We start from the raw sequence: 26,157 nt of genomic DNA on the forward strand, positions 1-26,157 counted from the left end.
CAATGGGGCTGCGTTAGGAGCTGAACGCTGCTTTTTTGCAGGTGTTAGGTTTTTTTTCAGCTCAAACAGCCCCATTGTTTCCTATGGGAGAATCGTGCACGAGCACGTTTTTGAGGCCGGCCGCGTCCGTAAGCAACTCTGGTATCGAGAGTTGCATTTGCGGTAAAAATGCTCTACGCTCCTTTTTTGGAGCCTAACGCAGCATTTGTTTAAACTCTCAATACCAGAGTTAAATTTATGGTGCGGCCAGAAAAAAGCCCGCGGAGCGTTAACAGCCCTTTTACCGCCGAACTCCAAATCTAGGCCTAAATTTCTTGGTGTCTTTCTCATCATTTTTCTTGGCATTCTTTTAGAATACCGAGAATTTTACAGTTTCTTCAGGATGGTTTAGATAAGGGTTTGTCCGCAAGTTCCTTGAAAGGTCAAATCTCTGCTCTTTCTGTTCTTTTTCACAGAAAGATTGCTATTCTTCCTGATATTCATTGTTTTGTACAAACTTTGGTTCGTATAAAACCTGTCATTAAGTCAATTTCTCCTCCTTGGAGTTTGAATTTGGTTCTGGGGGCTCTTCAAGCTCCTCCGTTTGAACCTATGCATTCATTGGACATTAAATTACTTTCTTGGAAAGTTTTGTTCCTTTTGGCAATCTCTTCTGCCAGAAGAGTTTCTGAATTATCTGCTCTTTCTTGTGAGTCTCCTTTTCTGATTTTTCATCAGGATAAGGCGGTGTTGCAAACTTCTTTTGAATTTTTACCTAAAGTTGTGAATTCCAACAACATTAGTAGAGAAATTGTGGTTCCTTCATTATGTCCTAATCCTAAGAATTCTAAGGAGAAATCGTTGCATTCTTTGGATGTTGTTAGAGCTTTGAAATATTATGTTGAAGCTACTAAGTCTTTCCGAAAGACTTCTAGTTTATTTGTTATCTTTTCCGGTTCTAGAAAAGGCCAGAAAGCTTCTGCCATTTCTTTGGCATCTTGGTTGAAATCTTTAATTCATCTTGCCTATGTCGAGTCGGGTAAAACTCCGCCTCAAAGGATTACAGCTCATTCTACTAGGTCAGTTTCTACTTCCTGGGCGTTTAGGAATGAAGCTTCGATTGATCAGATTTGCAAAGCAGCAACTTGGTCCTCTTTGCATACTTTTACAAAATTCTACCATTTTGATGTATTTTCTTCTTCTGAAGCAGTTTTTGGTAGAAAAAGACTTCCGGCAGCGGTTTCAGTTTGAATCTTCTGCTTATGTTTTTCATTAAACTTTATTTTGGGTGTGGATTATTTTCAGCAGGAATTGGCTGTCTTTATTTTATCCCTCCCTCTCTAGTGACTCTTGTGTGGAAAGATCCACATCTTGGGTAGTCATTATCCCATACGTCACTAGCTCATGGACTCTTGCTAATTACATGAAAGAAAACATAATTTATGTAAGAACTTACCTGATAAATTCATTTCTTTCATATTAGCAAGAGTCCATGAGGCCCGCCCTTTTTTTGTGGTGGTTATGATTTTTGTATAAAGCACAATTATTCCAATTCCTTATTTTATATGCTTTCGCACTTTTTTATCACCCCACTTCTTGGCTATTCGTTAAACTGAATTGTGGGTGTGGTGAGGGGTGTATTTATAGGCATTTTGAGGTTTGGGAAACTTTGCCCCTCCTGGTAGGAATGTATATCCCATACGTCACTAGCTCATGGACTCTTGCTAATATGAAAGAAATGAATTTATCAGGTAAGTTCTTACATAAATTATGTTTTTCTGTGTGTTTGCATGTATGTGTACATGTGGGTTGAATATCCAATTTTGACCTATATTCATGTGTAATTGCCTATTGATGAAAAAAATGTTGTTTTATTAATTTGTAGGTTGACACATTTGATATATGTTTTTAACTCAAAATAAATTGTGGTTATCATATGAGAGTCAAAATATGATTCTCATATGTAAGAAAATGGTATTTTAACTAAATCAAATATATTACTTTTTATAGATAATTTGGAAATATGGGATTTATCTATTGTCACAATGATATTAAAATGAAATATTTAGGATTTATTTATTGTCACTTTTGATATTTAAATTTTTATGATTTTTTTCCTTAAATGACTTTTTTTTATACAGATTGAATATTTTTTAGATAACTGTAATATATTTATTAGTCACTAGGTGGCGATATATTCATCATTATATCTACTCAATCATTTATAATGGATTGTCTTTAATATATGTTTTAAATATATGATATATTGTAATTTTTCACTAGATGGCAGTATAGCCACTGTTTGAATCACAATTTTTTGGCGCCATTTGGGCTATTTAAATGTTTGTATACTCACTTATGGTCAAGCTTGAGAAAGGGCTGATTGCTGGCCTGAAACGTTGCTTCTGTTTGTATCACACATTGCAAAATAAAAAGGTTTTGGATTTGCACCAGCTGGAGCATCTTTGTTTTTCCTATAGTTGTAAATGTTGACAGTTTGAGATTGCAGGTAACTTTGAACCTAACCTTAGACATATGTTAGCAATAGCCTTTCACAAGAAAACAGGAAATATCTAACCTTACACAGACAATATCTAGTCTTAAAAACAGATGTGAACATCATCTTTTGTTATTATCTGCACTGACCTGTGACCTGTGGTCATTTTGACACAAGGAAGAATGTGGAAAGAAGAATTAACTTGCTTTGCTTTTAATATTAAGTTCATACAATGAGAGTATGTATTTTTCTGAGATGTAGAAACACTCTACATTTGATACAAGAGATTATATTAAAAAGAGGTGTGTCTATGTGGGAGGTTGTTTTGTGTTGAGAGAGGAGGGTGTGCAGGGAGAATGCTTCTGTCTGTGTAAGAGATATGTGAATTAGCACACATTTTCCTCAGCATGTATCAGACAGCTGTATGTTGAACACTTTTTAGATTCAAAACAACTTAGGTTAATTAACCCCTTAATGACCAAGGACGTGCAGGGTACGTCCTCACAAAAAAGGCAGTTAACGCCTGAGAACGTACCCTGCACGTCCTCGGTCTGGAAAGCAGCTGGAAGCGATCCTGATCACTTCCAGCTGCTTTCCGGTTATTGCAGGATGCCTCAATATTGAGGCATCCTGCAATAACATTTTTCAGCCATCCGGTGCAGAGAGAGCCACTCTGTGGCCCTCTCTGCACTGGAGATCGGTGGCTCTGTTCGTTGGTGGGTGGGAGCCGGTATGGGAGGCGGGTGGCGGCCATCGATGGCCCTTCTGATCTGGAGGGGGGGCGGGATTGTGGGCGGGGATGCCCGGGCGTGCGCACGGGCACGCGCACGTGCACGGGGGGGCGGGCGCGTGCACGGGGAGGGAGCGGGTGGGAACCGCTACACTACAGAAAAAAAGTGTTGAAAAATGAAAAAAAGGCTTGAAAAATAAACAAATAATTTTTAAAACAAACACATCAGGTGGTGGGGGTTGGTCTGTGGGGGGGGTAAGCTACACTACAGAAAAAACGGCCAAAAAATAAAAAAAAAAACATATTTTTTTGCAAACTGGGTACTGGCAGATAGCTGCCAGTACCCAAGATGGCCCCCAATAAGGCAGAGGGGGAGGGTTAGAGAGCGGTTTTGGGGGGGATCAGGGAGGTTGGGGGCTAAGGGGGGGATCCTACACAGTAGCATATGTAAATATGCTAAAAAAAAATTTTTTTTTTTTTTTAAAAAACCCTTTTATTTTAGTACTGGCAGACTGGCGGGGACAATTGTGGGGTGGGGGAGGGAAGGGAGCTGTTTGGGAGGGATCAGGGGTGGGATGTGTCAGGTGGGAGGCTGATCTCTACACTAAAGCTAAAATTAACCCTGCACGCTCCTTACAAACTCCCTAATTAACCCCTTCACTGCTAGCCATAATACACGTGTGAGGTTGAGCAGCATTTAGCGGCCTTCTAATTACCAGAAAGCAACGCCAAAGTCATATATGTCTGCTATTTCTGAACAAAGGGGATCCCAGAGAAGCATTTACAACCATTTGTGCCATAATTGCACAAGCTGTTTGTAAATAATTTCAGTGAGAAACCTAAAATTGTGAAAAATTTAACGTTTTTTTTAATTTGATCGCATTTGGCGGTGAAATGGTAGCATGAAATATACCAAAATAGGCCTAGATTAATACTTGGGGTTGTCTACTACACTACACTAAAGCTAAAATTAACCCTACAAGCTCCCTAAAAGCTCCCTAATTAACCCCTTAACTGCTGGGCATAATACACGTGTGGTGCGCAGTGGCATTTAGCGGCCTTCTAATTACCAAAAAGCAAAGCCAAAGCCATATATGTCTGCTATTTCTGAACAAAGGGGATCCCAGAGAAGAATTTACAACCATTTATGCCATAATTGCACAAGCTGTTTGTAAATAATTTCAGTGAGAAACCGAAAGTTTGTGAAAAAATTTGTGAAAAAGTGAACAATTTTTTTTATTTGATCGCATTTGGCGGTGAAATGGTGGTATGAAATATACCAAAATTGGCCTAGATCAATACTTTGGGATGTCTACTAAAAAAAATATATACATGTCAAGGGATATTCAGGGATTCCTGACAGATATCAGTGTCCCAATGTAACTAGTGCTAATTTTGAAAACAAGTGGTTTGGAAATAGCAAAGTGCTACTTGTACTTATTGCCCTATAACTTGCAAAAAAAGCAAAGAACATGTAAACATTGGGTATTTCTAAACTCAGGACAAAATTTAGAAACTATTTAGCATGGGTGTTTTTTGGTGGTTGTAGATATGTAACAGATTTTGGGGGTCAAAGTTAGAAAAAGTGTGTGTTTTTTCAATTTTTCCTCAGATTTTATAATTTTTTTTATAGTAAATTATAAGATATGATGAAAATAATGGTATCTTTAGAAAGTCCATTTAATGGCGAGAAAAACGATATATAATATGTGTGGGTACGGTAAATGAGTAAGAGGAAAATGACAGCTAAACACAAACACAGCAAAAATTTAAAAATAGCCTTGGTCCCAAACGGACAGAAAATAGAAAAGTGTTGTGGTCATTAAGGGGTTAAGAAACATAAAAAATATCTTCTCTGTCTAATGGTCGAGCCCCATTATGCAGAGAAGATATCTATTTTATATTTTGTATGTTTCTTTTTTAAATACCCTTATTAGGAATACATTGAATTAAAATGTGTTCTGTTTTTTTTTTATTTATTTAATAGCATTGAAATCTTACAAAATATCAGTTAAACAATAAAACATTAACACAACACAATTTAAAATAAATTATATTGTTTATTATTATTATAACATTAAAATAAATGTTAAAAAGTTCTTAAAAGAAGGGAATAAGCCATAAAAGGGGCGTGAAATATGGAAAAGAGTGGGCAGATAGGGTGGAAATATTGGGAGGAGAGTGGGCGGGGATCTGCATATAAAAGGGCGTGGATCTTCATATAAAGGGGCGTGGTAGCCGTCAAATTAAGTTTGACAAGATATCCCTATTTGTACTACTCATGCACGAATAGAGCTAAAATAATGAATGAAAAAAAATGGATATAATAAAGGTGAAACAAGAATGTAGAGAAAAAGAAACCAATATAAGGTAATACGATTATAGAAAGTTTTAGTAGTGTGTGAGAAAGCCAGAGTCTACATTAAGTCCTTCATTTCTGGTGTTGAAATGTGTGATCATTTTCATCTCAAACTTTTTTCGTTCATGAGAGTCTGAAATTCCCTTTAAAAACTTTAATCCTGAGGTTTAGGATGGAGTGACCAGTCTGGGTGAAGTGATGACCATTAGGGGTACAATATTCGTTTTCCTTGTTGTTTTTGATCGAGTGTCTGTGTAGATTCATTCTGAGATGCAGCTTTCAAACAACCGCCTAACCTGAGACAGAGATTGGTCCACAGCAAATTAACCACAGAACTGAAGCTTACACAGAATGGTACTGCATGATGCAACAAATCACTTTGCAAACTGTGTCAACATATATGTGACAACAACACAGCCAGAAACAATAACACATCATACAATACTAAAGTATCTTATTCTGCTAATGTGGTGTACATGATACAGTGTACAGCGTGTGACCGAGGTTGCTACATTGGAGAAACTGGCCTAAAGCTGCATCTCAGAATGAATCTACACAGACACTTGATCAAAAACCACAAGGAAAACTAATATTGTACCCCTGTTGGTCATCACTTCACCCAGACTGGTCACTCCATCCTAAACCTCAGGATTGTAGTTCTCAAAGGGAATTTCAAAGACTCTCTCATGAACGAAAGACATTTGAGATTAAAATGAATACACATTTCAACACCAGAAATGAAGGACTTAATGTAGACTCTCTTTCTCACACACTACCAAAACTTTCTATAAGCTTTCATCTTATTGTCTTATATTGGTTTATTTTTCTCTACATTATCGTTTCACCTTTATTATATACATTTGTTTTCATTCATTATTGTAGCTCTATTTGTGCATGCCATGCCCCCCCTTTTTTCCCTTTTGTTTTTCCTCCCATCTTGCTTATTTACTCTCCTCTGTTTATTTACTTTTTCTGGCTATTCTCAGCTATATTTTCCTTCAGACACATCCTCTGCTATTTATGACACCCCTCTCACCCCTCCCCTCCATTTGTTGTGTGTGGTGTGTTTCTATATCAGATTGATCAGTATTGCTTCAGACCTGAGAAAGGGAGGAAAACTCTTGAAAGCTTGTCTTTGAAATATTATGTTAGTCCAATAAAAAAGGTATCACTGCATACTGCAATACTCTGTTATTTGATATATATATATATATATATATATATATATATATATATATATATATATATATATTTATAAAATCTGTGCACATACATATTTACACAAATATACATTTATAGACATGTATACCCATTTATATATACACAAAAATGTTTAGATATATAGATATTCACATATACACAACTTTGAGTCCTTCTCAGTCATTATCATATACCATCTTTTAAAGCCTTTTAAACCATTTTTTCAATGTTAAACATTTTTTATTTAAAATGTTTATATATGAGTGTAATACTTTATTTAACTTTTTTTATTTTAACCCTTAGACTTTACTTCAAGTCTCAGGTCATGGTAATTCTTCTAGCCCTATTTTATAACTTTAAACTTTTAATATGAGTGATATTTATCCCGGTCACAATCTCCATTAATATTTACAGAGCATGCTAAGGATGTGTTAGCTGCACTAAACCTTCTCTGTTAAATCTGTTTTACTCTGAACTTGTAGTATTAATTTGTGCACTTATTTTAGCATGGTCCAGTGATATTGCTCCCTGCACTATAATTATTGCTCTACTTGTAATCTGGGCTTATATCTGGTATTTTTCAAATCGTTTTAAATTTTTGTCTAAATTGTAATACTTTTTAAAGTTGATATTTTGTTATGATGTTAACATTACAGAAAATAATATTTTATGTCTTAAAATTTGGTAAAGAGAATTTGTCTATAAATCTGTTTTATAAACAAGATAAAAATATTTTTCAGTTTTTGGTAGAAAAAAATAAATCCTATGTCACTAATATGATAAATTATATTTAAAGTGCTGGTAAACTCTCCCCTTTTTAAAATCTGATCTTGAATGATAGTAATATTTTAGATGGAGTTTAATTTATCAGTTGTAATAAAGATGCACTGTAACTTACATTTTAATACAGATATAACATTCAAATACCCCGCGCTCCGCTAATTGTTGCCCTATCAGCACTTTCCCCATATGGCACTTTTGTTGTAGCTAGAGCGCTGATTGGACAACAATATAAACTGTTAGCTCACAAAAAATTGACACGGGTGGCATGGGGTATTTGAATTTTATATCTACATTAAAAAGTAATGTATAGTGCATCTTCATTACAACTGATGAATGAAAGTCAATCTAAAATACCATTCAGGATTGTTTATCATCAAACTGTTCCTGAAATACAGAAAAAAGAGAGGCGCTCTTGGTGTAGTATGTCCTATACCGGTATCACCAGATGTAATATAGATGGAGATATACTCACAAGCGGCGTTGCACATGCAGTGCAATAACGAACAGGCCGAAGCTTCAGAGCCATTCGGCTGACTCGCTTAGGCAATAGACGCTTAGGATCAGATCGAGGCTCTCCGCACTGACCACTTCCGATGACAAACTAGATCCGGGATACCAAACAGCTGGCCGATGAAAGTGAACCCTTGATATGGAAACTCCAACCAGGCGGACATCCAAACCATAAGGGGGTAAATAAGTTCCAAAATCCAGAGCAAGGATAAAACAGTAATTATTTTATTTAAAACAAATAAAATTGTTGCTTAGCAACGTGTTTCTCGGCTGAGTGCCGTTTCTTCAGGCTATATTGTTACACTGATTCCTTGCTCTATTTCTACACCCCCTTAACCAATCAATTGCTGTAAAATACGCACACCCTTGGTTATGACGTTTGCATGAATTAAATGATTGACCTATCAAAATTTGACTTAGATAACAAACCCATATTATATCGACCTATTGGGAATTTTCTGGGTAAAAAAAAAAAAAAACACAAAAATAAACCTGTAATTAAATAGCCAATGTCTGTTGTAATTATCTGTCTCCTTCTAGGACGACTTGTAAAAAGGCTGTGGTTACATGCTATAGTCCTATTATACATTCCTATAATGCTAGATGTATTTATATGCTTTATTCTGCTCTCGACAGCCAATGCCTTCCTTTAATCTTGCAGTTAGCACATAACCTTAGGGAAAAAAAAAAATATACATGCAAATGTGCGTATTCAATACTAATGCTAATAAATATTTCTGAAATTGTAAAATAACATAATAAATATATATCTATATATATATATAATCTCCCCTTATAATTTGGACAATTCTATACACATTAGTATTAACACTGGAAAAATTCCTTATAACTACAACACATTATTTGGTAGTCTAGCCCATAATACACATGCCCAAATGATCTCGGTGTATTATACTATAATACAATTGATAAAATTGATAAATTTGGCACTCCGATGCCTAATATACTCTTCATAATATTATAAATAGCTAATGTGGTTGTTGTGCACTTGGCTACTATAACACGATGTGATGCCCCAAATAGTGATAATTCATGATTGGGAACAGTGTAGACTCTCCGTATCTGGACAAATACATTTTTCAGATAAGGGGGTGTACCTACATAAGTCTACAAGTATTTAATAGTGATTGGTTCTATGATCTATTATAGATACTAGTAAGGGTGATTTGTGCTTTTCTATATTTGTTAACATGTCGGGAGCTGGTGATGACTAGTTTGTTATTATAATAATCATCTAATGCAATATATTGAAGCATGATCGTAACTAAACTTTCTCTCCTAACTGGTGAATGTTACTGTTACCTAGTGTCATCTAAGTTACTTAGTGATTATACTAAGTGTATCTAAATATATATTCAGTGAATTGCTACTGCTAATAAGACATAGTATGAGTGTGTGTGTGATTATATGACTAACTATGTCGTGTGAGTTAATAACGTGGAATGAATTAGGTGCGGTGAAAAACTGATTGAAAGGACATAATACCTGAATATGTTCATATATAAGTGCAGTGTTGCTAGTGGCTATTTGGAAAATAATATTAATGTTGGTGCCAATATGAGTGAATGTGACATGTGATGGGATCCCTGTGTGAATACAAAATGATGTTGATGTCCTAGTATACCCTATATATCAGAAAGCTGCTAGATCCACATTCAAATTCAGTCCAAAAGGATGGATTGTTTTAAGCTTGTGGATCCAGTAGGTTTCCCTCTGCCTGAGCCTCATGAATCTGTTATATAAATGCGATATGGGAATTTCTTCAATCGGTGTAATCCTATAGCAGTTAGGGTTACCTTCATGTTTGGTATGGCAATGTGTGATCACACTATGGGATTTTTTATTCCGAAGTATACTGCAATAATGTTCTGACCATCTGTGGCTAAGGCGTCTAATAGTGCGCCCTATATATTGAATCCCACAGACACAAGATAATAAATATATGACATAGTGTGAGGCACAAGACATTTTACTTTTAATTTTATAAGATTTCTTATTAAGAAAAGATTGAAAAACTACTTTATTGTCCTCGATGTGGTCACACATTTTGCAGTTTCTGGCCTTGCACTTGTATGCTCCTTTTTTGGCTATATAGTGAGATTTGTGGGGAATGCTGTTAATTTTTGGATTATTCTTATGTTTCACTATTTTGCTAGGTGCTAAAATATTCTTAAAATTAGGTGCTCTTTTATAAACTATCGAGGGTTTATCTCCTATTAACTCAGTTAAAATTGGATCACGTTTCAATATTCTCCAATGTTTGTTAAGAACTTTACTTATAAGATCATGATTACAATTAAATTGGGTAATAAATCTAACTTCTGAGGGTTTAGATGGCTCTCCTGGTTCCTTAGACAAATATTGAAAGTATTCCTCTCTATTCTCCAATTTAGCACGGTTGTAACTTTGATTTATAATCTTTAAAGGGTAATTTTTTTCTATGAATCTGTCTCTCAATATCAGACTTTGTTTCTCATAATCAGACAATTTATTGCAATTGCGTCTTATCCGTTTAAATTGCCCGTATGGGATATTTCTTTTCCATGGGTAATAGTGGTTGCTGGAAAAATCAAGGTAGCTATTGCTATCGACAGTCTTAAAATGTGTATGACTGTCAATCCCCCCCATATTGTTTACTGTCAGACATAGATCCAGAAATACCACTGTATCTGGATGTATACAGCTTGTGAAAGTCAGGCCTCTATCGTTATCATTTAAATGATCCACAAATCGTTGTGCTTCAGTACTAGTGCCATTCCATAAGATAATAAGATCATCTATAAATCTGCCATAGTACACCAGGCTCACCCCAAATTCTGATTCGTAGATATAATGTTCCTCGAACCAGCCCATATATAGGTTTGCAAAACTTGGGGCGAACCTGGTGCCCATGGCAGTACCCCTAATTTGTAAATAATATTCGTCCTGAAAAATAAAATAATTGTGCTGTAAAATAAACGAAATTAATTGTAATATAAATTGTTTTTGGAGAGGAGGTATATACCAGTCATCCTCCAAAAATTAGCTACAGCCTTTACACCCAAATTGTGAGGAATATTGGAATACAGGGCTTGTACATCGCACGTTATCCATATAGACCCTTGAGAGACGTGTATAGAATTGAGTTTTTGAAGCAAATCAGAAGAATCTCTAATATAAGAATCAAGGTTAACAACGTATCTTTGAAGAAAATAATCGACATATGCCGAAGAATTCTCTGTTAAACTACCTATGCCTGCCACTATCGGCCTCCCCGGGGGATTAGTTACATCCTTGTGGATTTTGGGGAGATGATAGTAGAAGGCACAGCTAGGCTCACAAGGGATCAAAAATTATTTTTCTTTTTTATTTACAATTCCTTCTTGATAAGCAAATGTAACAAGACAAGTTAATATTTTAAGATAATCAGAAGTAGGATCTTCGGTATGGAGGGGATTATCTTAAGGAAGCCAATAAAATACTACAGGACAAATCCTATTATTCCCTCCTTACCGAAGATCCTACTTCTAGGCAATTTAAACGGATAAGACGCAATTGCAATACATTGTCTGATTATGAGAAACAAAGTCTGATATTGAGAGACAGATTCATAGAAAAAAATTACCCTTTAAAGATTATAAATCAAAGTTACAACCGTGCTAAATTGGAGAATAGAGAGGAATACTTTCAATATTTGTCTAAGGAACCAGGAGAGCCATCTAAACCCTCAGAAGTTAGATTTATTACCCAATTTAATTGTAATCATGATCTTATAAGTAAAGTTCTTAACAAACATTGGAGAATATTGAAACGACTGAAGAAACGGCACTCAGCCGAAAAACGCGTTGCTAAGCAACAATTTTATTTGTTTTAAATAAAATAATTACTGTTTTATCCTTGCTCTGGATTTTGGAACTTTTTTACCCCCTTATGGTTTGGATGTCCACCTGGTTGGAGTTTCCATATCAAGGGTTCACTTTCATCGGCCAGCTGTTTGGTATCCCGGATCTAGTTTGTCATCGGAAGTGGTCAGTGCGGAGAGCCTCGATCTGATCCTAAGCGTCTATTGCCTAAGCGAGTCAGCCGAATGGCTCTGAAGCTTCGGCCTGTTCGTTATTGCACTGCATGTGCAACGCCGCTTGTGAGTATATCTCCATCTATATTACATCTGGTGATACCGGTATAGGACATACTACACCAAGAGCGCCTCTCTTTTTTCTGTATTTCAGGAACAGTTTGCATCGATACCTTGGTGGAGAGAGCTGCCCGATCTTCTGTTTCAGGATTTGTATATATATGTTTGGACTTTTGCTATTTTAACGCATATTTTGGACTTTACATTAGCTCATATTGTATTACTGCACAGTTGGACTTGGCGCACCTCTTTTTCTGACACTTTTACCCAGCTGGGTTAGGAGTTAGTTTGTTTTGTTTATCATCACTTTAAAATAGACTAAAACACTTTTTTGTTATGCTGGGTAGCTATTTAAAGGTTTTAAATAAACAAAACATTTTTAAACATATTTAGTAAAACTAAGGTAGTGATAGATGAAAGGTGTTTTACTTAATTGCTATATAGCAATTAGTTGATTTTTTTTCTTCCTAATATTAGCAATTTTGTTATGAGATTTTGTATAAATGATTTTTATGCGTTTTGCTACATCTGTCCAATATTTGGATCTGAGATCTTCTGAAAATATATTTTTTACATGATTTTTTTAATGTTTGCTAAAAAATAAATACAAAATATTCTTTAATGTCTAGTAAATCTACCTTAAGCATTAGCATGAAGCTAAGGAAAGGTATAGGGGGTCATATCCTGCCCCTTACTCTTGTGGTAGAAACTCATTCATAACAGTTGAAATATCCTCATGATATAATAATTATATCATTAATAACTAACATTAATCGCATTGTATTTCTTATCAACAGGTGAATTTGCAAAGTGCAGTAATCCTAGCTATGGTGAAAATACAGATATTTGTTTCAATCTTGTTCAAACTCAAAGAAGCAACCTGGGACATTTATGTTCTGAATATGAGAATTTTTTTACCAGGAAATCAAATCTTATTACAAATCAGAAAATTCATACAGGAGAGAAAGCATTTTTGTGTTCTGAATGTGGGAAGTGTTTTGCTCGGAAATCAAATCTTATTACACATCAGAAAATTCATACAGGAGAGAAAGCATTTTCATGTTCTGAATGTGGGAAGTGTTTTACTCAGAAATCAACTCTTATTACACATCAGAAAAATCATTCAGGAGAGAAAGCATTTTCATGTTCTGAATGTGGGAAGTGTTTTACTCAGAAATCAACTCTTATTACACATCAGAAAATTCATACAGGAGAGAAAGCCTTTTCATGTTCTGAATGTGGAAAGTGTTTTACTCAGAAATCAATTCTTATTACACATCAGAAAAATCATTCAGGAGAGAAAGCTTTTTCATGTTCTGAATGTGGGAAGCATTTTGCTTGGAAATCAGCTCTTATTACACATCAGAAAATTCATACAGGAGAGAAAGCATTTTCATGTACTGAATGTGGGAAGTGTTTTACTGAGAAATCAACTCTTATTATACATCAGAAAACTCATACAGGAGAGAAAGCATTTTCATGTTCTGAATGTGGGAAATGTTTTGCTTGGAAATCAACTCTTATTGCACATCAGAACATTCATACTGGAGAGAAAGCATTTTCATGTTCTGAATGTGGGAAGTGTTTTAATATGAAATCAACTCTTATTACACATCAGAAAATTCATACAGGAGAGAAAGCATTTTCATGTTCTGAATGTGGGAAATGTTTTGCTTGGAAATCAACTTTTATTACACATCAGAAAATACATACAGGAGAGAAAGCATTTTCCTGTTCTGAATGTGGAAAGTGTTTTACTTGGAAATCAAATCTTATTATTCATCAGAAAAGTCATGCAGGAGAGAAAGCTTTTTCATGTTCTGAATGTGGGAAATGTTTTACTATGAAATCAACTCTTACTGCACATCAGAATATTCATACAGGAGAGAAAGCATTTTCATGTTCTGAATGTGGGAAATGTTTTACTCAGAAATCAACTCTTATTACACATCAGAAAATTCATACAGGAGAGAAAGCATTTTCATGTTCTTAATGTGGTAAATGTTTTACTGAGAAATTCTGATTATCCTAATAAAATTGCGGAATAATCTATATTTTATTAGAGACAAATACGATTATTTTGCTATTATTTTCCTTTTACTGCTCAATATCATTTTTTAAAGTATATAACAGAATAACAAAAACAGAAAAAAAAACTGAAAATTTTAAACATAACCAATGACAGATAATAATAATATGGTCAGATAGTACAATAAGCTAACACCTAAATCCATAAACTGTCCGAAAACTATTAATCTTCCTCTTTTTCATTTGCTAATAGTAAAAAAAAGAAGCATAGGGAATAAAAAGAAACAAAAGTCTGAAAAAAGACTAACTATGCTGAATATGTGAAGGATGAATTATGAGAATTCAACTGTAGATAAAACTAGAGATTTTAAGAAACTGGAACATCTAAATTTCTTGAAATCTTCAAAAACTTGAGAATTCTTTCTTTTCTGGATATAACAGAAGAACAAAGATGCAGTGTCTTCTTTAGATCCCTGGGTTGGATAGGGTTGAACTGAAAAAAAATATATAAATATTAAAGTAGCCAATAAAATAATCAATTCAAATGTTCTTAACTGAATGACAAAATATTTAAGGGAGGGATAAAAGAGGATGGAAAAGAATTGTTTCTGTCTCTAATAAAATCTAGATTATTCCGTCATTTTATTAGTATAAACGGAATTTTATTACAAAGACAGAGACTTATATTTTACTAGTTTAAAGCAAATAAATTCAGGATGCCAGATGGTGTGGAATAGAAGAAATAGGTTTAAAATAAAACTGAGGAAAAATAGTCAGAAGACCAACCTGCAACATTTAAAATATCTTGTAACAAAGCATTCTTAGAAAGGGCCTTAGAAGCGGAAGCTCCTAGAATAGAATGAGAAGAAAAAACAGGGTCCACACCAGCTTGCAACATAATTCACTTAACCCACCCACTAGTAGTAGTAGAAGTAACAGGCAAATGAGGAGAAGTATAAGAAATTAGCAGTTTAGAATTAGAAGATCTTAAAGAAAGAGTTTTAGATTCATATACTTTTAAACAAGACACAACACAGAGTTTAGGATGTTCTAAATAATAGGGATAGAAAATAGAAGTCATAGTTTTAGTACGTCTAGAAAGAGAAAAAATTACACCTTAAAGGGAAAACATTTTAGCATCATAAACTATAGATTTTACATCAGAAACTCTTTTACAAGATAAAAGGCATAACAAAGTTGCACGTTTAGAAGTAAGTTGTTTAAGAGACAAATCTTTATTATCTGGCCAATTCCTGAAAAATAAAATTATTAATAAAAAATCCCAAAAATAGTTGTATTTAGGAACGTTTAACATGAATGGACTTCAGTAATTTACAAATGATGAAATGTTGACCTATAGGGGCATTATATAGTAATTTATGACCAGCTGAAATAGCAGAACATGCAATGTTGATTGATCTTTACGTCAGAGCAGCCTCAAAAAGAGAAGTAAGATAATTGATCACTTTACTCAAAGGGGCTGAAATGGGATCCAGATTCCCGTCACAGCACCAACCAGTTCATTTAGTCCATGCGGATAAAAAACATTTCCTTGGTCCTGGTGCCCAAGAGTTTAGAAGGAGGAGTTTAGCTCCTGTTGAAAGACATTTGGAAGACCAGAATCCCCGGAAATCTTCCAGGCAATGAGTTGAAGAGAACCTGCAAGATTTTGTTGAAGGGTTAAAAGAACTGTTGGAAGGAAGAACATTTTCAGTAGAATTGGGAACCAAGATTGTGATGTCCACCAAGGGGTTATTAGGAGAAGATATTTGATTCCTCCTCACAAAGGACATTGTTCAAGGAATCATTGATAATGGGTGAAAGGCATAAGCTCCTATCAGTGACCAATTCTGAAGAAAAGCATCCATTGCTAAAGCTGTCTGATCTAGTCTCCAACTGTGAAATGGGAGGATTTGATAATTGTGGCGAGAGGCAAAGAAATCCAATACAAATGAACCTCTTAAATCTAGAAGTTTGAGAAAAAGAAGTCTGTTTCATTTCCAATTGCTGTTGTCTTTTAGATGATGAGATCCCCAATCTGCTGCGGAATTGAAAAGTCCAGGCATGTATTCCGCTTGAATCAATATATTGTGAGAAATACATTGATGTTAAAATTCCTTGGTAATATCCGATAACATTTTTTAAGTACCTCCTAATCGATTCAAATAACGTACTGCTGATATGTTGTCCATACGTAGCAGAATTGAAACAGGAAAACTGTTTCTGACAAAACTCTTGACTGCAAAAGAACCAGCAAGAAGTTCTAGTCAGTTGATATGTACTGTAGCTTCTTCTCAGACATTGACCATTTGCCTCCAGTGATGAGAGGACTAAATCTGGCACCCCAACCTGAATTGCTCACGTCTGATTCCAGAATAATTTTCGGGAGATTTCCCAAAGATAGCACTTTCTTATTCCAAGCTTCGATATTGGATAACCACCAAAGAAGTTCTGTCCTTGCTACTTCTAATAAAGAGATCTCTTGAAAGTAAGAATAACCTAAACAAAGATAGTGAATCTTCAATCTCTGCAATGCTCGATAATAAAGTGATGCAGAAAAAGTTGCTTATATTGAAGAAGATAGAAGACCTATAATGCTTGCTAAATAATGAAAAGGAAAGAATTGTTTCTTGAGAAGATAAATTCTTTCTTTTTTATCTTGTCTAAGGGAGACTTAAAGAAGCAGAAACAGTATATATAACAAAACCTAGAGAAGGAACAAGGACTAATTTTTTTACATTGATAATAAAACCTAAATTCTGGAGAAGGTTCATAGTTGTTTTCAATTGATTGGAGAGGATATTTGGATCTTGATGATATACTCTCAACCAAGAAACAACAGGTTTAAATACTTTGGTAAAAGCCCAAGGAGCAGATGATAAGCCAAAGGGAAGACAAGTAAATTGCCAAAATTGATCTTTCCAAAAGAAACCAAGAAATTTCCTGAATTTTCAGTGACCTGGAATAGTAAAATAAGCATATTTTAGATCTAATCACACTAACCAATCGCTGTCCAGAAGACAATCTCTTAAAAGATGAATTTCTTCCATCTTGAAATGATTGTACTCTAGATGAAGATTTAACGGTCTTAAATGTATTACTGGATGATTAGATCCTTCTTTTTTCTTTACCAGAAACATATTGCTGATGAATAAATTTGATGGGTCTATAACTTGTTCTATTGCCTCTATTTTTAATAAGTCTAAAATTTCTGAATCTAGAAGATTGGAGTCTGAAAGGGAACATTTTATCAGAGAAGGAAGGACATGCTGCACTGGAGGGGAAGAAAAAACTAAATGGAAACCTGAAATGGTTTGAATCACCCAGGGATCTTTTGTAATAAAAGTCAAATTTTTTATGAAAAGTGTTAATCTGCCTGCAATTATTTTGAGGGGAAAAAATGTGTGTAAGAAAAGGTGAGAAAATTTACCATTAAGAGGTCTGCATGATGGAAGATGCATTGTCTTCTCTTGAAGGAAAAAAGTTTGTGTGGGATGTGGAGGGTGAGGCAAAGTTTTGGAACTGGGACCTGGAGACACCTAGGTAGCGACTGGGAAAGCGGCCTCGTCCTTTCCCTGCCCTATCAAAAATTTTATTGGGTTGGTAAAATATTTTCTTAGTATTAAGGTGTATTTTGTTTAATGAATTAAATTAGTTTTCATAACTACTAAGTTTTTTCAAACCACACTCTCTAAAAAGTGAGCTGTTCGCTTTAGGGCCCATCTCAGTTGGATCAAATTCTGAGATATTAGGATCAATATGTTTAAGTACTAAGCGCCTTTTTTGGGGTAGCTATGGCTGTATTAGCGTCTCCAAGAAGGTATACAAGCCTTTGTATCCATTCCCTAATAACATATGGATCTAGGAGGGAATCATGGAAAATAGCTTCTTCTGAAATTTCAAAAAGTTTAGTAATGGGACCTAATAAATCTAATAATTTGTCCTGACAGGATTTTAAATATCTGTCAGGACCTCTTGATATTAAAACTTTTTGATCCTATTATTTTTAAAAGATTAAAGGGACAGTCAACCCAAAATAGTTATACATATTAATTTTCAAACTATTATTATTTACCAGTGTAGCCCAATTTTCTCCTATAAATCATTGTAAAGTAAAATGACTTAGGATTTGCTTCTGTGTTGTTTGCAAATGTCCGCCTGCCCCCTCCCCTATTTCGTCAGCAGCATGTCATCTGCAAGTGTTAGCAGTAAACTTTTATATCCTACACGCTCCTGTGTTTGGCGCTTGCCCAATGCGCTGATTTTAGTGAAGTTTATTTAAATGTTTAGATTTGCAAACAGCCTTTTTGGTAAAGGATTATTTTGAAGAGCAATATGAGCTTCTTGAACAGATGTAATAACAGATTGCTTTTGTGACATCTGTTCAGTAAATTGTTGCATTGACTGTAATAAAGTCTGAAAGGATTTCTCAGGCAATTAAGGTAAATTATCTTGAGACATATTAAATAAAATATTTAATAATCTATTAAATAAATGTCTCAATTTAAATAAGCCTAAATGTAATAGAGTTAAATAAAAAAAACTTCCTGACAATTACATAAACCAAATGGTTAATATAGAATTAAACAGAAGGAGAAACGTTAACTAAAAATTTAACAATGAACTATGTAGCAGTTAAAATAGTAACACTTTTGTATTTCAGAGTATAGAGCTGAATTTTGTGGGAGTGAAGTAACGAGGGCGGGAAAATGAGTCCCATGATGTCAGAGAGAGGGGAGGAGTTTCAAATGGAAAAAGAAGAATACAAAATAGTAGTTGGAGGCGAACTCACAGCCACAACATACGCATGGGGAAATAGAGTAAAAGCGAGCAGTAAGAATAGAAGGAAACAAATAAGAAAACCGGAATAAAATAAAACCGTAAAGGAATAAAAATATTAAACAGAATAAAGGATTTTGAAAGAAAATAAAAGGGGGTATGAAAATAAGGAATAAATAAGAAATCAGAAAAAAACAAATTGAAATAAAGAAATACAGAATAAATACAGGATAAATATAAGATAAAAATGACAATATAAAGAACAGATAAATTTAGATTTACATAAAATAATAATGTATTTGTGAAACAATATCTATTTGCACAACAAAGGATAATATATTTGTTTTCACAAATATATACTTATCTCATAGAGCAGCAAAAAAAAAAGAGGATGATTAACGGTTTTCTGACAGTTTATGGACTTTGGTGTTAGCTGATTGGACATGCACTATCTGACCATATTATTATTATCTGTCATTAGTTCTGTTCTTCCGGTTAACTGTTATATACTTTAAAAATGCTATTGAGCAGTAAAACGAAAAGAATAGCAAAATATAAGTCTCTGTCCTTGCAATAAAACCAACTCTTATTACACATCAGAAAAATCATACAGGAGATAAAACATTTTCATGTTCTGAATGTAGGAAGAGTTTTGCTCTATCTACTCTTAATACACATCAGAAAATTCATACAGGAGAAAAAGCATTTTTATTTTCTGAATGTGGGAAAGTTTTGCTTGGAAATAAACTCATTACACATTAGAAAAATCATATGGGAGAGAAAGCATTTTCATGTTCTGAATGTGGAAAGTGTTTTGCTCTAAAACCAACTGTTATTACACATCAGAAAATGCATACACAAGAGACAGAATTTTCATGTTCTGAATGTGGGAAATGTTTTGCTTTGAAATCAAATCTTATTACACATGAGAAAATTCACACAGTAGAGAAAGCATTTTCATGTTCTGATTGTGGGAAGTGTTTTACAGAGAAATCAACTCTTATTACACATCAGAAAAATCATACATGAGAGAAAGCATTTTCATGTTCTGAATGTGGGAAGTGTTTTGCTCTGAAATCATTTTTTTTTTATTAAGGTTTAAAGCAAGGCTTACAAGCAATACATTGAAATAAAATGCAAATACATTTCAATATCAAGTAAATACAGAAAGTAATACAATTATGCATTAGAAAAGTATTTTTGTTTGCCAGCCCTAATGTATCCACTCCAAGGTACGCAGGAGGCCATTCTTGGACTTCAGGCAAGAATAGAATGATGTTAGTAGAGGAAGGGAAGTAAAAGAGACCTCTCTTGGGTCTCAAAATAAACCTCTTTTTCATTTTAAACATAACTATCACCTAATAATTTAAAGAAATATATAAAAGGACAAACTGGAGAATATATAAATGAATGGATGTTAGAACAAACATAAAAAATTATCCCCGCTATATGGGTTGACAGTAATAGTTTATGAATTCTCCTGTAACTTGTAAATGGCCTCTTTTAGATCACCTGGAGTATAGGATTAGACTGGTTGGGAACATCAGGGGAAATAAATTAAGTGTCACTCTTAGACCTAACAAAACTTAGAGCTCTTCAATTATATTTAAGAAACCTGTAGCTGAGCATAAAACAATACTACTCCTAGAACGGTATTCAACGATTAAAATACTTATCAATATAACGGGGATGTTAACAGTCAGTTAATAGTTGTCTCATAAGTATTTTATCATAGGACTACAATCCAGATGAGCCAAAATTAAACTGGGCTTGAAGAACATTAAGAGTACAAGTTGTGTTTGGAAAAATAGAGGTAGCAGTTAAAACTGAGCACTCTAATACATATCTTTTTGCAAGATTGTGTACATTAAGTATGTTGTCTAGCTCACATCCCCCTCCTTCACGTTAGTAATAGACTTAAAATCAAGGTGTCTAAACTTCGGAGAATATGTAGTAGCTGGATTCACATGTAATGGAATGTTGAATATAGGCATGGCTTAAGGGGTTAACGATAGGTTATTGTGTAAGAGCATGCCAAAAATTAGTCCTGAGTAATAGTTCATATTTAGGACATAAAGAAATGTTATGTCACATGTAAAATATCATATATAGAAGCATGGACTATGATAAACACACACAATGTCTTTAGGATATGTTGGGAACTTGTCACAGATACCAGGCTGCCAAGGCCACCCCCTCTCCTATTTCCATTATTGTGTTTCCCACCAGTTCCCCCTTTGTGTGTTACAATGATTGAGCTTTACCCTGAAAGAGCTGATCGCTTCCCCGCTTGGCCCCTTCCTGCCTTGCCGAGTCACAGCCGGAATCTTATGGAACTACTCACCGGCTGGGATTGCTTGAGATCCCCGCCTAAATTTAACCTAGGTCACTCCAGAAGCTCTTTGCCCCAGAGCTCCGCTCTTCTGGGGACTTGTCATACCTTTGATTTGTTGGAGTGATTACTAAGAGGGAGCTCACTCGGGAACCAGGGTTTTTTGACACCACCCCCACCTCGGACTGTTCCTGAGTACCCTGTGCCCGGCTGCGGCTCTAGGCCCCAGTGACGTATCATGTCACTTTTTGGACTGGAAGTCACCTGACTCCCCTCTGTGCTTTAGAGGTCAGATGTGTAGATTTTGTGAAAAACACTAATGTCAAACAATGCAATGTGTGATCCAAATAGCTGGAATAGGATCTCCAACACCTCCCTCTGTCCAATCTCTTGGTCTCCTCAGGAAGAGTATATTTCCAATGCGGTTGGGTTCCAATTTTTTCAGAGACCTCAGATCCGGAATGGAAAGCTTCAATAAAAAAAAGTAGTTGAACTGGAAATAACAGCAAGTCCTGCACTCATGCTGAATTTTTAATTGTTCCATTATATTTTTAATTATATTGCTATACTTGCTTACCATTGGGAGACGTCCCTTCATATACTGTTTATCTATCAGTGTCATCATATTATCGATTGTGCAATTTATTGTTTTGTTTTACACCATATATTAAATTTTGGATGATATAAACACTTCACACACACATATATATATATTTGATAAGAAAGATAGTGTAAATTCTACAGCGCTACTCTCTGTGAGTATATACACAATTTAGTAGACCAGTTTGTATAAGCCCAATAATGCCTACAGAAGTACAGTGTTACAAATACAGCCTATGCACACAAATTGAGATACACAGACTTATATACGGTTTCGTGGGAGGTGTATAATGTCCATACAATCTCTGCGTTATACCGCAATTATTATATAGCAGTATTTTAGGAACCAATGATTGACAACAGCAAAGACACTTCTAATGGCGAGTCCTTAAACGGTCTCTCAGTTCACTTACTTCTGTGTCCTCAATCGTACGAGGTAAGTGATGAGTGGTTTAGACAGATCCCAAATGGAACGAGATTCCTTCAGTTTTAGCCAATTTCTTTCTCTTGTTAAGTGTGTTCAGTCCACGGGTCATCCATTACTTATGGGATATATTCTCCTTCCCAACAGGAAGTTGCAAGAGGATCACCCAAGCAGAGCTGCTATATAGCTCCTCCCCTCACATGTCATACCCAGTCATTCTCTTGCAACCCTCAACAAAGAAGGAGGTCGCGGGAGGAGTTGGAGTTTTTACTTAATTATTCTTCAATCAAAAGTTTGTTATTTTAAATGGCACCGGAGTGTGCTGTTTTTCTATCTCAGGCAGTATTTGGAAGAAACTGCCTGCGTTTTTCTATGATCTTAGCAGGCGTAACTAAGATCCACTGGCTGTTCTCGACATTCTGAGGAGTGGGGTAACTTCAGAACATGGGAATAGCATGCGGGGTCCCCCGCAAATGAGGTATGTGCAGTACAAAGAAAACACTGCTGTTACCCTTATGATGTAAGTACAGCCTTAAATGCAGTAGTAGTGACTGGTATCAGGCTGATGAATGTATGCACAGTAGAGTTATTTTCTAGGGACTAGAATTTGACTGAGAAAATACTGTTAATACTGAAATAATGCTTAAGCCTTATCTGCAGTGGAAGCGACTGGTAGCAGGCTTAGTGTTGACTTTGCATGACATTAAAAGAAGTTTGTTTTTAAAAAACATTTACTGGCATGTTATTCGTTTTTGTGAGGTACTTTGGTGATAAATCCTTTTGGGCATGAATTTTTTCTTTTTTTCCACATGGCTAACGTATATTTCTGCATAGAAACCATTATATCAGGTCTCCCACTGTTGTAAATGAGCGGGAGGGGCCTTTTTTAGCGCCTTGTTGCGCAGTTAAAATTCTAGCACAGTCTTCCTGCTTCTTCCTCCTTGATCCAGGACGTCTCTAGAGAGCTCAGGGGTCTTCAAAATTCGTTTTTGAGGGAGGTAATCAGTCACAGCAGACCTGTGACAGTGTGTTAGACTGTGATAAAAACGTTTAATATTAATATGATATCAGTTTTTTTTTTGGGTACTGAGGGGTTAATCATCCTTTTGCTAATGGGTGCTATCCTCTGCTAATCAATACATTTAAAGAATTGTTGACTATAACTGAATTAGTTCTTTGTTATTCAACTGTTTTTTAAAAGCGCTGCAGCGTTTTTTATATTGCTTGTGAACTTATTGAAAGTAATTTCCAAGCTTGCTAGCTTCATTGCTAGTCTGTTTAAACATGTCTGATACAGAGGAATCTGCTTGTTCATTATGTTTAAAAGCCGATGTGGAGCCCAATAGAAATATGTGTACCAATTGTATTGATATTACTTTGAATAAAAGTCAATCTGTACCGATAAAGAAATTATCACCAGACAACGAGGGGGCAGTTATGCCGTCTAACTCTCCTCATGTGTCAGTACCTTCGTCTCCCGCTCGGGAGGTGCGTGAGATTGAGGCGCCAAGTACATCAAGGCCCTTACAAATCACTTTACATGATATGGCTAATGTTATGAAAGAAGTATTATACAATATGCCCGAGTTAAGAGGCAAGCGCGACAGTTCTGGGTTAAGGACAGAGCGCGCCGATGACACGAGAGCCATGTCTGATACTGCGTCACAATTTGCAGAACATGAGGACGGAGAGCTTCATTCTGTGGGTGACGGTTCTGATTCGGGGAGACCGGATTCAGAAATTTCAAATTTTAAATTTAAGCTTGAGAACCTCCGCGTGTTGCTAGGGGAGGTGTTAGCGGCTCTGAATGATTGTGACACGGTGGCAATCCCAGAGAAATTATGTAGGCTGGATAAATACTACGCGGTACCGGTGTGTACTGACGTTTTTCCTATACCAAAGAGGCTTACAGAGATTATTAGTAAGGAGTGGGATAGACCCGGTGTGCCTTTTTCCCCTCCTCCGATATTTAGAAAAATGTTCCCTATAGACGCCACCACACGAGACTTATGGCAGACGGTCCCTAAGGTGGAGGGAGCAGTTTCTACTTTAGCCAAGCGTACCACTATCCCGGTGGAGGATAGCTGTGCTTTCTCAGATCCAATGGATAAAAAATTAGAGGGTTATCTTAAGAAAATGTTTGTTCAACAAGGTTTTATATTACAGCCTCTTGCATGCATTGCGCCTGTCACTGCTGCAGCGGCATTCTGGTTTGAGTCTCTGGAAGAGGCGATTCGCACAGCACCATTGGATGAGTCTTTGAGCAAGATTAGAACCCTTAAGCTGGCTAATGCGTTTGTTTCGGATGCCGTAGTGCATTTAACCAAACTTACGGCTAAGAATTCCGGATTCGCCATACAGGCACGCAGAGCGCTATGGCTTAAATCCTGGTCAGCAGATGTAACTTCTAAGTCTAAACTACTAAACATTCCTTTCAAAGGGCAGACCTTATTCGGGCCCGGCTTGAAGGAAATTATTGCTGACATTACTGGAGGTAAGGGCCACACCCTTCCTCAGGACAGGGCCAAATCAAAGGCCAAACAGTCTAATTTTCGTGCCTTTCGTAATTTCAAGGCAGGAGCAGCATCAACTTCCTCCGCTCCAAAACAGGAAGGAACTACTGCTCGTTACAGACAGGGTTGGAAAGGCAACCAGTCATGGAACAAGGGCAAGCAGGCCAGAAAGCCTACTTCCGCCCCTAAGACAGCATGAAGACAGGGCCCCCTTTCCGGAGACGGATCTAGTGGGGGGCAGACTTTCTCTCTTTGCCCAGGCTTGGGCAAGAGATGTACAGGATCCCTGGACGTTGGAGATGATATCTCAGGGATACCTTCTGGATTTCAAAACTTCTCCTCCACAAGGGAGGTTTCATCTGTCAAGGTTATCAACAAACCTAGTAAAGAAAGAGGCATTTCTACAATGTGTACAAGACCTCTTAGTGATGGGAGTGATCCACCCAGTTCCGCGGACGGAACAGGGGCAAGGGTTTTATTCAAATCTGTTTGTGGTTCCCAAGAAAGAGGGAACCTTCAGACCAATCTTAGATTTAAAAATCTTAAACAAATTCCTGAGGGTTCCATCGTTCAAGATGGAAACCATTCGGACCATCCTACCCATGAGCCAAGAGGGTCAATATATGACCACAGTGGATTTAAAGGATGCCTACCTTCACATACCGATTCACAAAGATCATTATCAGTACCTAAGGTTTGCCTTTCTAGACAGGCATTACCAGTTTGTAGCACTTCCCTTCGGGTTAGCTACGGCCCCGAGAATTTTTACAAAGGTTCTGGGCTCTCTTCTGGCGGTACTAAGACCACGAGGCATAGCGGTGGCTCCGTACCTAGACGACATTCTGATACAAGCGTCAAGTTTTCAAAATGCAAAGTCTCATACAGAGATAGTTCTAGCATTTCTGAGGTCGCATGGGTGGAAAGTGAACGTGGAAAAGAGTTCTCTGTTACCACTCACAAGGGTCCCTTTTCTAGGGACTCTTATAGATTCTGTAGAGATGAAGATTTACCTGACGGAGTCCAGGTTATCAAAGATTCTCAATGCTTGCCGTGTCCTTCACTCCATTCCAAGCCCATCAGTAGCTCAGTGCATGGAAGTAATCGGCTTAATGGTCGCGGCAATGGACATAGTGCCATTTGCGCGCCTACATCTCAGACCGCTGCAACTATGCATGCTAAGTCAATGGAACGGGGATTACTCAGATCTGTCCCCTTTGCTAAATCTGGACCAGGAGACCAGAGATTCTCTTCTCTGGTGGTTGTCACGGGTTCATCTGTCCAAAGGAAT

The 26,157-nt window shown here is 36.2% G+C and overlaps 1 protein-coding gene across 1 annotated transcript in view; it reads left to right on the forward strand.

Annotated features, from left to right (window-relative positions):
• LOC128657871 (gastrula zinc finger protein XlCGF57.1-like) overlaps nucleotides 1-17,585 on the forward strand; it is a 165,794-nt gene extending 148,209 nt beyond the window's left edge. Inside the window, exon 3 of the mRNA XM_053712300.1 lies at nucleotides 12,991-17,585. Within this exon, the coding sequence (XP_053568275.1) occupies nucleotides 12,991-14,186 (1,196 nt within the window). The 3' untranslated portion in view covers nucleotides 14,187-17,585. The remainder of the gene's footprint in view (nucleotides 1-12,990) is intronic.
• Nucleotides 17,586-26,157: the final 8,572 nt, after the last annotated feature.

This window comes from Bombina bombina, chromosome 4, assembly GCF_027579735.1.
Source record: "Bombina bombina isolate aBomBom1 chromosome 4, aBomBom1.pri, whole genome shotgun sequence".
NCBI lineage: Eukaryota > Metazoa > Chordata > Amphibia > Anura > Bombinatoridae > Bombina > Bombina bombina.